The sequence below is a fragment of the Copadichromis virginalis genome, linkage group LG18 (genome assembly GCF_057382275.1).
Source record: "Copadichromis virginalis isolate Kocher_CV1m ecotype Utaka linkage group LG18, C_Virginalis_male_GT1.1, whole genome shotgun sequence".
Lineage (NCBI taxonomy): Eukaryota > Metazoa > Chordata > Actinopteri > Cichliformes > Cichlidae > Copadichromis > Copadichromis virginalis.
The window spans coordinates 12,272,893-12,290,294 of NC_140635.1; the positions used below are offsets into that span (position 1 = coordinate 12,272,893).

General features: G+C 40.5%; 1 protein-coding gene across 4 annotated transcripts in view; it reads right to left on the bottom strand.

Moving 5' to 3' along the window:
* LOC146687387 (receptor-type tyrosine-protein phosphatase mu) overlaps positions 1 to 17,402 on the bottom strand; it is a 169,030-nt gene that overhangs the window by 99,266 nt on the left and 52,362 nt on the right. For all 4 annotated transcript variants that reach the window (XM_085438069.1, XM_085438067.1, XM_085438068.1 and 1 more), the window contains exons 3-6: positions 10,393 to 10,667; positions 6,872 to 6,950; positions 5,087 to 5,202; positions 3,502 to 3,676 (exon numbers count right to left, since the gene is read on the bottom strand). In XM_085438069.1, the coding sequence (XP_085294195.1) occupies positions 3,502 to 3,676; positions 5,087 to 5,202; positions 6,872 to 6,950; positions 10,393 to 10,667 (645 nt within the window). The remainder of the gene's footprint in view (positions 1 to 3,501; positions 3,677 to 5,086; positions 5,203 to 6,871; positions 6,951 to 10,392; positions 10,668 to 17,402) is intronic.

Sequence of the window (17,402 nt, forward strand, 5' to 3'; positions counted from 1 at the left end):
TGTTTTGATGGTCTTTTATGGTCTGTTGTTTTGCCCTTAAAAGGGATTTAACTGAGTTAAGTGGCAATATGTTCAGATTAATTTAAGCAACAGAAAACAGCACATGCTCATTCTGTACTATCAGTATGATGAAATTGAGAAAAATATGCTTTTTTATATATTTGAAAAGATCAAATGTGACATTATTGGTTTCAGAGAACAGCACTTTTTGATAAAACAACAAATTTAAAAGAAATTTCCCGAAATCACAACTTAGAAACTTAATACTATATCCTGCATCCACAAAAGCACATCATGTAGCCATTATCAGATTTTGACACATTTATCAACACACTCATTCTTCAATAACGCCTTAATAAGGGCCACAAAATATGGCAAACTTCCTAGCTGCTGACCTAGTCATGATGATTCACAGAAGCCACACAGCACAAAATGTAACCAATTGGTTAATAAAAATGACTTAAGCCCTGTCACTCCATCCAGCAAGACCTATTTAGTCATCCAAGCAATTTTTTGTTCTTTGCAGAGAGCACGCTTTCATATGCACTGCGCTGCATGGTTCAGTTCTATTGTTGCAGATGTCACTTGAGACCATTTCTGCAAAAGACTAAACAGCATGATGTATTACAGCAATAAGCATTTCATTTAAGTTTGAAAAGTTACTGCTTCACAAAGACAACAGCAGCTTATGGTGATGAAATAATTCCTGTAGGTGCAGTAATCCCCTGTTCAACAGCCATAGCAGATGCACTGAAAATAACAGATTACTGGTATGAAATGCACTCAAGTGCTGGAACACTTCAGGATATTAACAACTCATTTCCCAATGTTTAAGCCTTAGCAGGGCAGCTTTGAAGCAGCGGGGCCCTGGAAAGGTCTTCGAGCTGAGCCCGGTGCTAGCTGGAAATGTGTGACAGTCCACAGATGACAGTGGCGACCATACGCGGGGTCAGCGAGCAGCTGTTGTCGCGATGTTGACCAGACAGGCAAACGGCCTGGCAACAGCTGCGCCCTCTTCTACCACAGCACCTGCCTGCCTTCCTGCCAGAACACAATCACACAACTGCACATTATGCAAAAAAAACACCAAAAGGAACCACTATACAAGGACTTGAAACTGTTGAAAGTGTCAATTATATTCCAATTTTTATTCAGTGATTAATCTTCATTTGTAAAGTTTCACTGACAAATGTTTGTTCGGTAAAACTAAAAGCAGAACAGCAGCACTTTAAACCCATCCTCCAATAGGGGTGACGACCCTGGTCGTATAGAAGTCTATAGGCAAACAGCCCTTTGGCTCACTCATCCGTTACCTCAGTAAACCCTTTTCTCATGAGTTCATAGCCTCAGCTGCTAGATTTGAGTCTTATTCGATGCAACATGATGTTTATGTTGTAAAGATGATCCTCATTAGACTAGAAAAAGGATGCTAAAGCAGGACATGCAAACCAGTGAGAGATTCACAGTACCAACATCCATTTTTTTTAATGCAATGTATGTATTTGACAAAGCAATCTTTTTCATTTTTGACTTACATCAGTCGACTTTTCAAAAGTTTTTTTACATGTTATTTCTAATAATTCACAGCATACACACCAACTAAAGACATGCACACACTCACGTTCCTACCCATTTGCCATCCACCACACAGAGCACGATAATAACGGCTGCCACTCTTCTCTGTTCTTAGGTTAGACCTCATCGTTTATAAATCCTTCTTTCAGTTGTCTGTTACATCCCCTGATCCTCTCTTGTTAAGATGCAAGAGGTCCTCATTATGATGTGCGCTTTCCTAAGTGGGCTGCTGTGAGTAAAGAATTGATCTGCTCCTAATATGAGAAGAGGTGGCCAGAGGAAAATGAGGAGCTTGACTGGCTGGCCTTCGATTTTCGGTGGCTATTCTCATTAGTGCCGACACAGTTGCACCTCCGCATTGTTCAGTTAGTAACATTGCCAAGTATACTGTGTTAGAGCTCAGCAAATGCTTTGCAGGCTCCAGGTGATTCTAACCAGGGCAAGAAAAGAGCCAGCACTTGGACAAGAAGTAATTATCCTTCTTTCAAAACCACCGGCTGCACTACAGGAGAGCTCATCACAAGGGGGGACACCGGAAGGGTGCAGCTCTGGGCCAATCCGCAAATACATGCAGTGCACTTCCACATAGGCACATAAATCTGATGGAACACTGGCACGAAAGGCAGAAGTGATTATCAGGGATAATCAAGCATTCACTCTCCTCATGTTGAAGGAAAAGGCAGTGTATGGTAATGAGGGGTGGGGGGGGAGAGCCGGCGTGCGACTGTACCAGGCTCATAATCCACAGAATCGCTCCATGGTCACTCCTCCAAAAACGAGTCACGGGCGCGGTGAATACACATTTAAAGAGGATTTACAACTCAGACTCATTGCTAGGAGGGTTAAGCACTTGTTTTATGACTGGTACGATAAGGCGAGATATCAGCATTTTATGTGGGACACTCATAAGTGTGAAAACGCCTCTTTTCCTCTTTTAACGAGCTGGCTTATGCTAAAGTCGTTGAAGTGTGACATCTCTGTTGAATTTAAAGTGGAATGACTTACAAGACTTGATTCACCCCTAAATATAGAAAATTACGATATTTTAAATATTTATGATGAAAGCACTTTAAATTTAAGAGGTTTGTCTTGAGTAAGAAGAAAATATCTACACGGTAACACACTGGAAGCAGTTATCAGCAAAAATATTGCTCTTGTGTAGGTTTGTGCAAGCGTGAGGATGTGCAAGTGATTGTGTTGCTGAATTTATGCACAAGTGTGGTTTTGAGTGCCTCCAATGTGTCAGTAAATTTTCTTTGAGTACACCACTGAAACCCACTGATACACTCAGGCAGAGAGACTTTATCTCCCTCTACGCTCTGCTGTGTCTGGGCCCAGCCATTCTTGCATGATTGACAGACCTCGATCTGGACAGCCAGGATTAAACCTATCAATCACATAAAGCTTGAAGACAAAAAAAAAAAAAAAGAAAAGGGGAAGGGGAAGGAGAAAAAAAATCAGGACCATAAATTCAATTGAGAGCACAGCAAGAAAATTGAGGTGAAGAAATATAGAAGGCCATTACTGGGCTATAGGAAAGAGAGGCCTTGCTGGATTTAGTTTCGGACGACTCCATAAATTCATATCAAATGACTGCAGGAGTGAAATATCAGTGAGGTTACTGTAAACCTTGGTGCCTCTTGCCTTTGTGATCTTTTAGGGGGAATTGTGCTCAGTCAAGGACAACCTTTGCAGAGGAAGTATTAAAGTCCTCTGGATAACAAATCAACATAAAAAGCTAGTATTTTTAGTACTGCCTTAGAGGACATTTTCATCTACAAACACGCAGCAGTTCCTGTTTATCTCCCGTTAACTTTGCTGAATGCATGAAGGTCATGCGGATGGAAAACATTCCCGCTTTCTGCCTTGTTTTCACTGAAATAGGTCGGTTTTGCATTTTTACTCTGCTTTGGGACAAATACTCACGTTTTATGGTTAGTTCACCATAATTGGACACTCCAACCCCTTTGTCTGAGTGGACAATGCAGCGGTAGCGGCCCGAGTCGCCCTTGGTTGTGTTCTCCACATCGAAAGTGCCTATGAAGCGGCGGTTGTTCCAAGGTTTAGTGGCTTTCATTGGGGCCTCCCGTCCACCCATGCCCTGTTTGGAACAGAGACAAACAAGTGAACCTCCAAAATGGAAAGGTTTAATAAGCAAAGTGGCCTGACCTTGTGTTTTTTAAAAAAAACTCTGTTTGAGTGTACTTGTCCCCTGTTCTTGTGCGTGTTTGTTTGTGTCCTATCGTTCCCATTGGTGGTTGATAGTGGGGATACATTTATCACACTGGAATGCACGCGCACACACAAACACAGTGGGCTCTCCCCAGCTGTCACCCCTCACAGCAGGCAGATGGGGGACATTTGTTCATTAGAAATATTTCTTCATTACTGTCATCGGGGGACTTCACTTAATGTTTGTTTTCCAGCTCCTGTGCTAATGAGGACGTGTTTGTTAAAATGATGGAGTACCTGGCAGAGGACCTTTACCCAGCGTCATGCTCCCACTGATCACATGTGTGACAGTGTGCTTAGCAGCAGAGCCAGCAGGGTTATGTCTGCCAGATGCACTACCTTCGCTGTTCAGAACAAGGTCAATTCGAGACTGCTGTGCAGAACAGTTGTGCCAGATATAGTACACAGTATCCACAGAGTCCACGTGTATATAGGTTAAGACAATACTGCAGTGATCTGAAACAACCCTAATCCCCCAACCTCCCAGATGCAAAGGTCTCTGGGAATCTGGTGAGCAGGTGAAATCTCAAACAAGGGCAAAACAGAGCAATGTGTGAATGTCTCAGCTTGAAATTGTCAAATGGAGCACAGAATGAATTTTAATGGCTGCAAGAGTTTCCTGAAAGAACGGGTGGCAACCAAGTATCAGTATCTTTGTATGGGCTTTGAAAGTAATGACGGTTCAGTGATAAAAGATCAAAAACAACCAGACTTTAAACCACTGATCCTTTCCTCCATCCGTATTCCCTACATCTTATTCCAAGGTGCAAGTCCAGAAACTTCTTTCTATAATCGTTGTACTACTGTGCCACCCAGAATGAATAATGTGCAACAGTGGTAAATCCTACCGTATCTTCTTTTACAAACATACATACACTCAGTGCTCTGTATGATCCCTATGCTTTTTTTTTCCTTATGATTTGTATCCATTTATACTTTTTAAATAGTTTTGACTGTAAATGAGCTCAGTGATTTTTCCAATCTTAAAAAAAAATAAAAATAAAAATAGATGTCAGTGGATATTTGCTTTAACATGATGTTGAAAAGGCTAATTGTCACTGGTTACTGTCCTGATTTCACCTGCTAAGACGTTGAGCTGGAAGTTACTCTAGCTGGGTCACAAAATTTTTATTTCAGTATTTAGCTTGATTGTTTGAAAACTGTCATCTATTAAAGAAAAAAAAAAAAAAGCTTAAACCAGAAGAGCCCGCTAAGTAACAAATATGCATTTCAGAAGTGTAAAAAAAAACAAAACAAGATAACAACATCTCTTACGTACCTGAAGCCAGAGGCGGAAGTTGTCCCGCTTGCGTCCGTTGACAGTGCAGTGAAAGGACGCAGTCTGTCCGGCATTGACCTCCACACCCTTTATAGTCAGGAAATGAGGAGTATTCACTGTGGGGGAAAAAAAGGCAAACGTTTGTACAATATGCAAAATATATTTTGTGGTGATATGAAAAGATCTGAGTTTGACAACTCGGATCTGATTCTGACAACTGGAGTCGAGAGTAGCCACTCTATAGCCACATCTTAACTATGCTACTATCAGATTTTACACTGAGAAAAGCATCCTTGAAAAGCAAACCCCCACCACCACCACCGCACACAGTACGCAACACCCTTAAAGCCCAAGGCTACCATCATTTTGTGAGAAAGATTCACCAAAAATGAGACACAATCTCAAAAAAATGAGTTCAATCTCTCACCTGCCAAAAGTCTAATTTCTACTCTCTTTTACTGAATTCTTCCAGTGATTGAGGCGGGTTTTTCTTTTTTATCAAAAAGCATTATTCTCTCGTCTCCAACTGTGCTCATTATCAGTACGCTCACTGACTGGGATAGTCCACAGAAAGTAACTTATGTAGAACATTTTTGATTAGTATCGCTATTCTGCATAGAAAAATGGGGCATTTCAGTGGAGCGACCTTGATTCGAAACATAACCAAATCTCTAAAGACTTGGCAAAAGCTAATTCTATCACTTTCATCATCAAGACTTTCACTTCTATTTAATATTTTACAACCTTGTCTTTGAACTATACCTCCTTTATAACTTTGTCATGTCAATCCATCCAGCACCCAGTGGCATAATCACACCTTAGATATTCCACATGGTCATATAAATAGAAAATGAATTGGCTGTGCTCCACTGATGAGTTGCTCTGATCATTTTGCTTATCATTCAAGAATACCCAAGTGCCACTAAGTGGATCATTGATCGACTCGCATTTAAACACAGGCCTCGTCATGAGACCTCATTGATTTACTCAAATACATTTATATGCAACACCTATTTCTATATAAATCCATTTTATTGACATGACATTTGTAGGAATTCAGCTGCTTTCAAATGGTTAGCATGTCATTAGTGCCTGACAATCAGAGCTTGATACTTCAGCTATGAGCAGTAGAGTAAAGCATAAATCAATTGATGAAAACCCTTGTGGTATTGATTTAGATTTTAGAATGTGGAGCGCCATATGGACTAATGCGACTCTCAGCACAGAGAAGAATAGACCTGAAGAATACTGAGGAGGCTTCTTGCTTCTGCTCCCACAGCAGCAGCCTATCCAAAAAGCAGAAGCCGAAAGATTCTAAATATGCGAGTGATTACTCGTTCATTACATCTGTAGTGCACTCTGAAGTGCTTCTGCTTATATTCAGCGAGGGATAGCAGAATTCTGAACAGATGTTGACGAGATACTTTACTGAATATCCTTAAGGGAGGGGGGAAAAAAAATTGTGGAATCCAAACAAGAAGCAGCATAATGTATGATAGGATTTGTTTCTCATCCCCCTTTTTTGACTATTTCTACCATCTCTCAAAGGATAGATTTAACAGCGCTAGTGACACTTCTGCTTGTCAACTATGTGCTCATAAATCTTAAGGGAGCTAGGAGGAGGGAGACTCGCACTTGGATTGACTGTAGAATATTCTTTGAAGGCCTTTTGTTTGACTGGCAGGCCCTGAATAGAACAGTGACACAGGTATTTGGGAGGGTGTCATGGAAAGGACAATCACTGTTTGATGATATTCTTTTATGGTGACGGAAAAAAGGACTTACTGCACTGGTGGCCCTGGACCACAACATCTTTGATGGCCAGCAAGCCTCGCTGCCCTGAGGTTACGGCTTCAAACACAATCTGAGGAAGAGAAAGGAGAGTTATAACACCAATGACAAATGACCACATCTTCAAATGACACCTGAGTAAGGCTGTCTGTGCGCATAAAGAAGTCCAGCTCTTGCTAATGCCCCCTGCTCCATAACCGGCCTGCAGCTGGTGACACAGCTGCAGGCCACCGACATTATTTCCTCAGTATGTCACAGCTGATAGGTGTTATGACATGCAAGTGTTAAATTAAGTTTGAGCCTTGACGAAACAGAGTGTGAGGGCTGAGAGTCCGAACATCAGAGCGATGCTTAAAACTCAATTTAGCTAAAGTTCACCCAACGCTTACATGTATCTGATCATTTGATATTAGCCGCCAAGGTAGTGCTGTCACCGTGACAATTTCCACATTACCGATCTTCAGGTTTAGATCACGAAAAGGGACTCTGCAAAGGTGGGCGCCACCCTAAAAGTTTCCCTCTTCTAGTGGAAAAAGGTTGTCTTTAACAGAGAAAACAGTTAAAACCCATCTTGATTTCACTGATTACACTGTAAAGTCATTAGTGTAATTGTATGCTAAATTTATAATGGAGTTAGCTAAAATCAAATTAATATTAACTCCAAGTAGGATACAAATATTAGATGTTTTCATCATTATTAGTAAGATATTCCACTATTTGTTTTACTCTTTAACCTGCACAGCTAACACAATAGCTTGGTGACACACTATAGCATTTCCCTTACCAGGAAGTTGCTGCATGTAAATTCTTAGTACAAACTACTCTAACCCATTTGTATTTGACAGTTTGTGCAAGGCAGTGACTCCAAGCTAAGATTTGAAGTAGGCAGCTGGTAGTCTTAAGTTTCCTTGGATGTTAAATTTACAGAAGTTGCCACAAGAATTGGATTACATAAAAAAAGAAATGTGAGCAAATCATCACTTCAGTGCAAAATTAAAGTGTCATCTCTTACACGAGGAGGGACAGTTGCCTGTAACATTTGCTGTGTGGTGAGTGTTATTTAGTTGACAAGTTTCCATCTCTGACAAGACAAACTTGAAAAACAAGTGCAACTGTGCTGTGTGGGACTAGAGTAACCCTATTTTAAGGGTCAAGAGCTCCTGCAAAACAAATGGTCCAAAGCCCTGTCGGAGGGTGCGTCCTTGCAGAATGTCAGAGTTATGCACTCGATGGTCTGCAGCGTGATAAAAAGGGAAACAGAATGCCAGTCCCTTCCCAAACTCAGGGTGTGGTGCAGAGACCCATTACACCACATGTGCTACAGCTACACATGTTTGGCGTGCCACGATTCCCTAAATACAAGCTTGAATCTTCCGGTGAAACTCATACATTACTGGTCGTGTTCAATGTGTGGCGTCACCCAGAAACTTATGTCCTGCTACTGCCACACACATTTATCTCTGAGATTCTCTTTGTAGCCTAGGAATGTGAAGGCGGAGATAGTTACCATTGTCATCTGGGAGGCAGGATGCCTTCAGATAAGGCTGTCTAATTATAAATTTCTTTTTTTGTCTCATGAAATATGAAAGTGAGTGTCTTGGGTGCCAATTATGGCCTCATTACAGACTAATTTAAAGGAAATTAAAAGGCCAACCACTCTATATATCGCCACCAGACAAATGAACTGGCCCCCACACTCTAATTGAAATCCTTTGTTTGTGCAACAGACATCAGTCAGGCTGCCTAATAGCTGTGATATAATTGATTCCAACATCAATAATAGTGCAGTGCATAATTGGGCCTGACCCACAGAGTGAAAATGTTCGCATGGGACGAAGCTGTTGATATCACAGGAAAGTTCACCATTCTCATTTGTCAGACGTACAGACAGTGAACCCAGCGTTCAATGCCTACATCGCCACATGGGTTATCCCTAAGGGGCTTGGCTAAGTACAGCATTACAGCAGAATTGATTAGCTCTGCCGTGGACTCTGCTGTATTAAAAATCAAGATAGATAACCACATTTCTGTTTTTCACTCCTTTTTTTTTTTTTTTAGGGTAAACCATAGGTTTTTATCTTATGCACAAAGTATTTAAATAGCACACACATGACAGTCATAGCTTCCAGATTAGTGAAAATTATATTGTTTTGCACAATGATCAGCAGTTCTGGAAATAAATGACAATGTCAATTAAAGATTTAGGGATAGCCTGACAGGAGTAATTATCAAAAGCTGAAATGCTCAAGCCTTACTGGTAATTAAAAAATAATTTCCAAGTATCAGGTGGCTTCCCTTTGACAATTGCGTAGGTTACCATGCAATTAAAGATACCTATAATTAGCACCATGTTGTTAATTAGTGACAACTTGAAGCACTGGTCTCCTTTCTTGACTGTTGCTGAGTTCATTAGCATCCTCACATTTGACCATGTTGTCAGTCTTGGAACAATTACAAACAAAGCTGGGTTTAAAGGCAACAGATGCTGGAAATTTCCCTCGACACACTGGTAAACAAAATGAGTAATCTCGGGTCTAACCACTCACCTTAGATGCAGAAATTTATTGAAACATAACCACGCATGTCAAAGGGTTCAGCTGTCACTGAAATTGCAATTCGTTTGTCAGAAAAAAGCAGCAGTTAATGTCAAAGTGTCTGAACTTTCTGAAGCTCTAACTTGGTACTTAAAAAGGTCTGCAAGCAGAGTAAATGCAAACACAACAAGCTGTGCTTCTGAGGCAGACTCTTTTAGTCTTTACATGTCTTGAGCCAAACTGAAAACATTTAACCAGGCAGGCTTTGCTTTATTATATCACAAAAGTCAAAATCTTGCCAACAGTGAACAGTGACTATTACTGGTAATAGCAGCACATTCTGTTCTGCTCAACTGTTGCCTTTCCCCTCTTCTTTCGTTTCTCCGTGTGCCTCTCATTAAACCTTCTATACTGCATGCAGCAGTGAGAAGCCCAGCGGTGTCCCTTGTTAACTAAGTTATCAGTGTGGCTACAATGAGCAAGCAGGAGGACTCCCTCTGCTCCACTGTGGACTAGCTCTGCCAGGCCATAATAAAATAATTCACCAAGAGACCATCTCCCATTGGGAGGTTAAGGGGTCTCTCTGCATCAATTAACATGTGGTGGACTCGTGGAACAAGCCTGGTGAAGACTAATAGCCAGGCAAGTGTGAAATCACCTTGCCCCGGCCAGCAGTCATGTGCATTGGTAAGTGAAAATGAGTTTTCAGAATTGGAAAAAGAGAGCAGGCTCAGATGGAACAGAGAGAGAACAGATTACCATGGATACCGAGCTAGCCGCTGAAATCAATAATCTTAGGTGTTTTGAATGAGCTTTTGTGCAATTGTTTAGACCATCTCAAATAATGGTTTGTCCTGCTCCACCCAGAAAAAGGGCATTAATTACTTTGGCTTAACTACAAAGGCTCCTTACAATGAGAAACCTAGCTTTGCAACGAGACATTATGCAAAAGATGACTTGCTTTCAACCGCATGTCCTCACCTGGTAGAAGTTGGGCCAGTAGGTGCTGATAGCCAACTCCACCTGTCCCCAGGAGCGAGAGGCTGGACCCGACACGTTCCAAACAGGCATCCCCATCGGACTATTGTTTTCTTTAATATAGACATTTAAGTGGCCGGGATGGCTGTTGTCTCTGCCTCCTATATAGTAGTGGAAGATGACACAGTGTGTGTCGTTCTCCTTCAGCTGGGGTGTCAGCAGCAGGGCCTTCTGTCCTGCGAAGCGTCCTGATGTGTTCACCATCATAAAGGTTGACCCTGCAACATGAGCAAGTAGTGTAATCATGGGTTAAGAAGGTTTTTATACAAAATACCAGTAGAAACTCGGTCAATTAATTTTTTTTTTGTTACACAATCCTAGCCTATAGTCATGTAAAAAGGGGTACAAAGTCGATCTCTGTAAATGCTGCAGTACTAACTTAAATAACTTAATATAAATTATTTATTTAATCTAAGATTAGGGAGACGTTACTGTGAGAATTTTTGAGCAATCCAATTTTAGTCACATAGCTACAAGTCACAATAGTCGCCTCGAGGTGCTTTATAGTGTAAGGTAAACACCCTACAATGATGCTAATAATATATAATGATTGTTATATATTATTAGCATAGAAGATGTAACTAATTAAAGGTCATGAATAAGCTGCAGAATATAGAGAGCAAGCATAATAACTTATTTAAAGTAGTGTATAAGTTAAAAAGTAAAGAAAGGTTAAACTAGCTCACTAACAGAGTTAAGAGTTAAGCTAATGTGTTTTCCAAAACTATGCAGAAGCATTTGACATTAATCAAAAGTATGGATAAACAAATAGAATTGTTTAGGTAAACAGTTGAAATAGCCATGTAGAATTAGAAGCTAGAAATTATTGGGTAAAAGTAAAGGTAGCATTTAAAACCATTAGCTAATGGTAAACAACTAAAAGTGATCACTAGAAAATGAATAAGGCGTTTAGCATCCCAGGGCTTTGGATGTGGCATGGTTATTGACAAGCTGAACAGAATATTTCACAACACACAAAAAACAACCATCACTAGGGTTTTACAGAGAATGGTCTGGAAAAAATAAAATCTAGGGAGCAGCAGTTTTCTTGAATACAGTGTATTTAGGTACACTTGATTGAGCGGCTTGTAATGTCTTTCAACTGAAATGTAATGATAAATTCCAAAAGTAATTGGAAAAGTCTTTTTTTAATAATACTTGTGATATATCATCATTAGCCAAAAAAATCTGGTCTGTTTCTTTGGTCCAAAGTCAAACAAAGCAACAACTAATGGATGTACTAGAAAAACATTTTATGTAGCCCTTAATTATTAATCCTGTTACGCATTAAGTCAGATTTCTACTGCATATAATGTTCACAAAGTCTAAGAATGAAGACAGCATCAGACCAGTGTCTGATTTCTTGGTGTGCGCTTTGCGTAACAAATGGCATAATAATAATTTCCTCTGAAGTTTTCATTTGACAGCCACGCTACATGTAAGAGGTGCTTCGTAAGGCTTGGGACGATGTTGCAGCAGATTTGATCGACTAATTAAGTCCCTGTTAATTGTGTGACAACACAACTTGGAGCTGTTGGTGTGCGTAGTTATAAACAAAACAAAGCTTTCCAAGACAATAAAACTAAAACTAGCAATCGGATCATGAGCTGCAGCAGTCACTGCAGTTAATAAATGAAATGAAAGGAACAATCTTATAAAGGGACGTAGAGAACAGATAAATGGCTGCTTTGAGTGCTTTCCTATTAGCAGCGACAATTTTAGCGTGTGACCTTTGATGAGAAAATGCTCTCATCTTTAGATTGATAGAAACACTCTTATAATTACCATTCATCAAAATACAAAGACATAGAAAGACCAATCCCGAAAAAATACTGGATGTTTGACAGGAATGGTTTTCCTCAATGACAGAGAGACGGGAAATGATGAGAAATCAATAAACTGAAATCTATTTGCCAAGAAAGCCCCATTTAGATTTTATCACTTTGGTTCAATATCAAAGGTTAATCTAATTCTCTACCCTCTTGCCAATAAAACACAAGTGAGAATTATTATATTGGCAAACTTTCAAGGAGATGCAGAACACATTCTATTTGTCATCATCTTATTTAGCTTGGCTTGGTAATGAGATGGCACAAATCGTAACAGCATTTGAGACACAGCCAAAAGAAAGCATCAGTTTATGTTAAAATCCATTTTTGGGTAGTGTGCTAATGACTCGAAGGCACATTTTGCTTCGAGGAGAGACAAACAACCTGTAAGCAAAACGCTTGCTGTATGCAAGGCAGAGCTGTGGTGAATGCGATTCTTCGTCATTAAATTTAACATGTGGGGATCTGCTCAGATATGATGTTAAAAAAGGGTGAATAATGTCAAACTAAATCAGCAGGGATGGCCCCCCCGAGTGTGTCAGCCTAACAGCCTCTCACAAAACCCTATTTGTTCCATCGATGACTCGAGCTTGCCCACTCGTCTTGTTGTGCTGCACTTGTAACGCTCACCAATTCCATCTGTCTCCAGCTTCAGATAATGAGTGGGGGTTCTGTCATGTTTACACAATGAAACAAGAGGAGAGGGAGCAGAAGAGGAGGAGGAGGAGCAGCGAGTTGTGATGACACCAAGTCAGACTGATCAGCTTTGTGTGTCGTCAGGTGCAGGCAGTTGTTGTTTTAAATGATCTTAACATGTTTGCCGCATGTTGGTGGGTGGGTGGGGGAGGGGTCTATATCATTAATTCATCTACCACAAATAAATGAAAAAATAAACCAGTGAAACAATACAGTGCTATGATGAACACGTGCACGTGCTAGTGTTCCCATTTAACAATGAATACAGAAAATGCTGATTCTGTTTGACCCAGAAAATGTACTGCATTTGAAAAATAACAAGTGTTTTGGTACTGGTAAGGTTCAGTTTTTGGTTGTTAGTATTTCTGTCAGGTAGGCTAAAGAGTTTTAGCACTATGAAACTTGAGCTACAGTAAATAATTTAGAAAGTGTGAGTGTACTTGCAGATACACATTATTGCCAAAAATATTTACCCATCCATCCAAATCACTGAATTTAGGAGTTCCAGTCACTTTCATGGCCACAGGTGTGTAAAATCAAGCACATAGGCGGGCATATGTTTTCTGGATTGGTCGATTGGTCGCCATCAGGAGCGAATTCCAGTGTTGTACTGTGATAGGATGCCACTTGTTCAACAACTCCAGTCATGAAATTTCCTCGCTACTCATTAGCGGTATTATAACAAAGGGTTGGATCCAGTAGTCTAGAGCAAGCCGGCGCAGGACTCTAGAGCAGTGGAGTGACGAATCACGCTTCTCCATCTATAAGAGCAGTCCCCAACCTTTTTTGCACCAAGGACCAGTTTACGGCCGACAATGTTTTCACAGACAGGCCTTTAAGGTGTCGCCGACAACAAATTTAAAAAAAAAAAAAAAGATTTATTCATAACACTGGGAAAACACCCGGGGAAGCAGAGTTTACGATTAAAAAAAAAAAAAAAAAAAAAAAAAAAAAAAAAAGATAAAAACCGCTAAAAACCCTGAAAACCATAAATTTCACACCCGAGCTTCAACTCTCGCAGCGCGGTAGCAAACGACTCATGGACCGGTACCAATCCATGGCCCAGGGGTTGGCGACTGCTGAGAAATTTGATAGATGACTCTGGGTTTGGGAACAGTTTGGGGAAGGCCCCATTCTGTTAAAACATTGATTGCACACCAGTGCACAAAGGTCCAGAAAGACAGGGATGAGCGAGTTTTGTGTGGAAGAGTCCTGGTTTCAACCTGATAGAAGATCTTTGGGATGAATTTGAGCAGACACTGTGAGCCGGGCGTTCTCATCCAACACCAGTGTCTGATGTCATAAACGTGCTTCTGGAAGAATGATCAAAAATTTCCCCAAATCACACTCCTTAGCCTTGTGGAAATCTTTCCCAGAGGAGTTGGAGCCTTTTATGGATGCAAATAGTAGGCTGACATCATGTTAAACACTATGGATTAAGAATGGGTTGTGTGAATACTTTTGGAAATAAAGTGTAGCTTAAAGAAAAAAAAACAAAAAAAACTTGTGATCGTGTCTTTCCTATGTTAGGTGTAGATTTTCCTGCACAGCATGATCACCCTGTTTTGACCCCCTACTGTGAACTGCATGCTGCTATGTTTTTTCCAGAGCTTTTAATGTATTATTCACTTTTAGTTTATCTGTGATTCAAGTGTTGAGGGTGATTATTTCTGGGGCTAAGCAAAAAGTTGTCTAAAGTACAAGAAGGAGGGCAGGAGATAAGTCGACTTTGAGACACTTTTTTCCCCCCAGCCTCTCAAACAACAATCAGGTGCCTCTACAAAAGGGCTGCAAGGTCTCTTTAATAACAACCAGCCTGCTCAGGTGCCCACAACATTTTTTCTTTGAGGCATCAGCAACCGGTGTCATGCGAACCAGCACTAATAATCAGTTGATGAATTGTTCAGTTGTAGCTCATGTTCCAAAGACAAAAGATCCTGGCACCAGTGCTTTTCTCTATGATTAAAACAGACTTTCCTATTCATTTCAAACAGCCACGTTGTGACAGTGTTGCACTGGAGGATTTATGCACTGCACTTCTCTTTGTTAGTAATTAAAGAAGAAAATATCTGATCCCTCAAGCAGCATTTCTTTACTAGTTCATGAAATATTAATATTAATGGGCGCCACGTGTAAGAACTCACTTCTTGTTTAATTATGCTTAATACAGTAGCCGTAAATATCAAAGTGATAGTAATATAAATGCATATGATGAAATGTCTTCCTCACCATTATCCGGGATACAGAACTGTAGCCATGAGGCTGTGCAATGTCTGTTACCAAATTTGAGACCCACAAATTGTGTAGATTTGAGCCAGTGAACCCAAACACAAGGAGAAAACGTGTCCCTTTCCTCATTACTGACCGCCAGGCAATGTAAAGATACTGTATTTCGAGTGACAGCGTGCCACTTCTTTGTACTGCCATTGTCAACGTCTCAGAGTTGAAGAAGATGACAGGAGAACACTGATTGTCATTTGAGCTTAATGACCACATACTCTGCAGGACCTGCTGCACCATGACAAGATAATTAGCCAGTAAGCCAGTAAGAGCAAATTATAATGACACAGCGCTAGTGCTGTGCTAATGTGCTAGTGATGCACAAGGGTGTTTTCGCTCTCTCTCCCTTTCTTTCTCCATCTCTAGTACCTTAACAATGGTGTGTTCAGGACCAATTAAAAAAAAGGAGAGGGCTCTCGGCACACTAAGCCCATCTCTGTAACTCTGTAAAGGCCAGGGCTCGCCTATTGTCTAAGGTATTCAGAGGAACAGATTTATTATTATTCCAATGTAGGCCACCTTCACCTTCCATTACAATGATGGCTGTACGTGGAGAACATGGAGACTGGTGTGAAAAATGAATGAGAAGGAGATGAAGTGTTCCTGCTGCAGATGCCACATATATTCATGTTGCTGTTCCTTGGAAATGAAGGACACACTGCTGAAATTGAAATGTGTGACTTTCATTATTCTGGAATATTTTGAACATTTATTAACAAGGACACTGACTGAATAGAGGCTGCTGCATTTAAAAACATACATCACACAATGCATCTCATACATATTCTAACATTGATTATGAGACAATTTGTTTGTAGAGGCCATTAATTAGAAGGTGTCACGAAAATCGTTCAGAATCGGTTGGGGCTCGATCGATCTCTTTGACCAGTTTCCATAGATTTCTCTCATTAGTCAGTTGTCTGTTTTGATTAAGGACATTAAGAACTTTTTAATTGGCTCCTTTAAATCACTTAGTTCATGGGTTATTTTCTCTGAGAGTGAAACAAAAAGCGGAAAACATTGGGTAGCTGGTCAGTGAAGTTCTATGCAATCTAATACATGATTTCTACTGGAGTACAGGCTTTTCCAGCGAGTGTAAACTCACAAATGCTCAAGTTCAGCTGGACATTAAGTAATCCCAAATAACAGACTTAGTGGTTTAATGGCATTATGAGCCATACAGAGAGAACCATGGACATACTCCAGGGAAGGCTTCCATTAGTTTAATCCTTTGCCCTGACAGCACCCTCAGCTGGCAGAGCAGTTAGGAGTTGGCCACAGCTCACGTCCATCCATAAAAGTTCCTTCTGCTAGGAGAAGGGCCTAATAATAAATAAAGAAAATGTTTGAATAGTTCAATTTAATAGTAATGTATGCATAGACTAGACTACAGAATTATTACAGAGTATTTGCTCTTATGGAAAGCCCCAAAAGATGAATTTCCTTAATTTTTGTGGGAACAACAAACTATCCAAGACACAGAACAACGCAAAGTGTAGACAGAACCCAAGACAACTGCTGGAATGGCTGTTTTACTTTAAGAAGGGATTTTTTTTCTTAAAAAGAAAGGAAAGTCTTTTTTTATGCCGTCCGATATAAATTAGTTCTCACAAATACGCTACTGTCTAATTCTAATCATCAAAGTCTATAGGTTGATGGTATTGAGATTAATTATGAGTTGAGTAACGGTTTGAGCAGGCGATATAATTTGCAATAATGAGTAGCGCTCATTATTTCTCTTCCATTCAGGTCCTGAACCCTGTGAAAATCATTATGTGGGGGAAATCAGAATGAAGGGGCGCTCTTTAAACCCAAACCCTCCAGGTCTCATTTGCTAATAAAATTCACAGAGGTCACCACCGCAGAAAAGAACGGCGGCCGCTTTGGAAATGTCAATGAAGACAGGGCTATTCTCACTGTCTGCTACCAATCAAAAATGCTCTCGCTGTGAGGGTTAGGCTGTTAATGTGAACAGCCGTGGCCTCCACTCAATTTTCCAGAACTTTCCCTGTGTCCTTTGAAACATGAAAGGAGCCTGATAAAATAACAGAATAAGTTTGGGCTCTCCATATGAAGACCTGGCAGGTCTCTTTGACGGAGTCAAACCGATTCACCCAGAATCATCCATCATGCGGAACACGTTTCAGC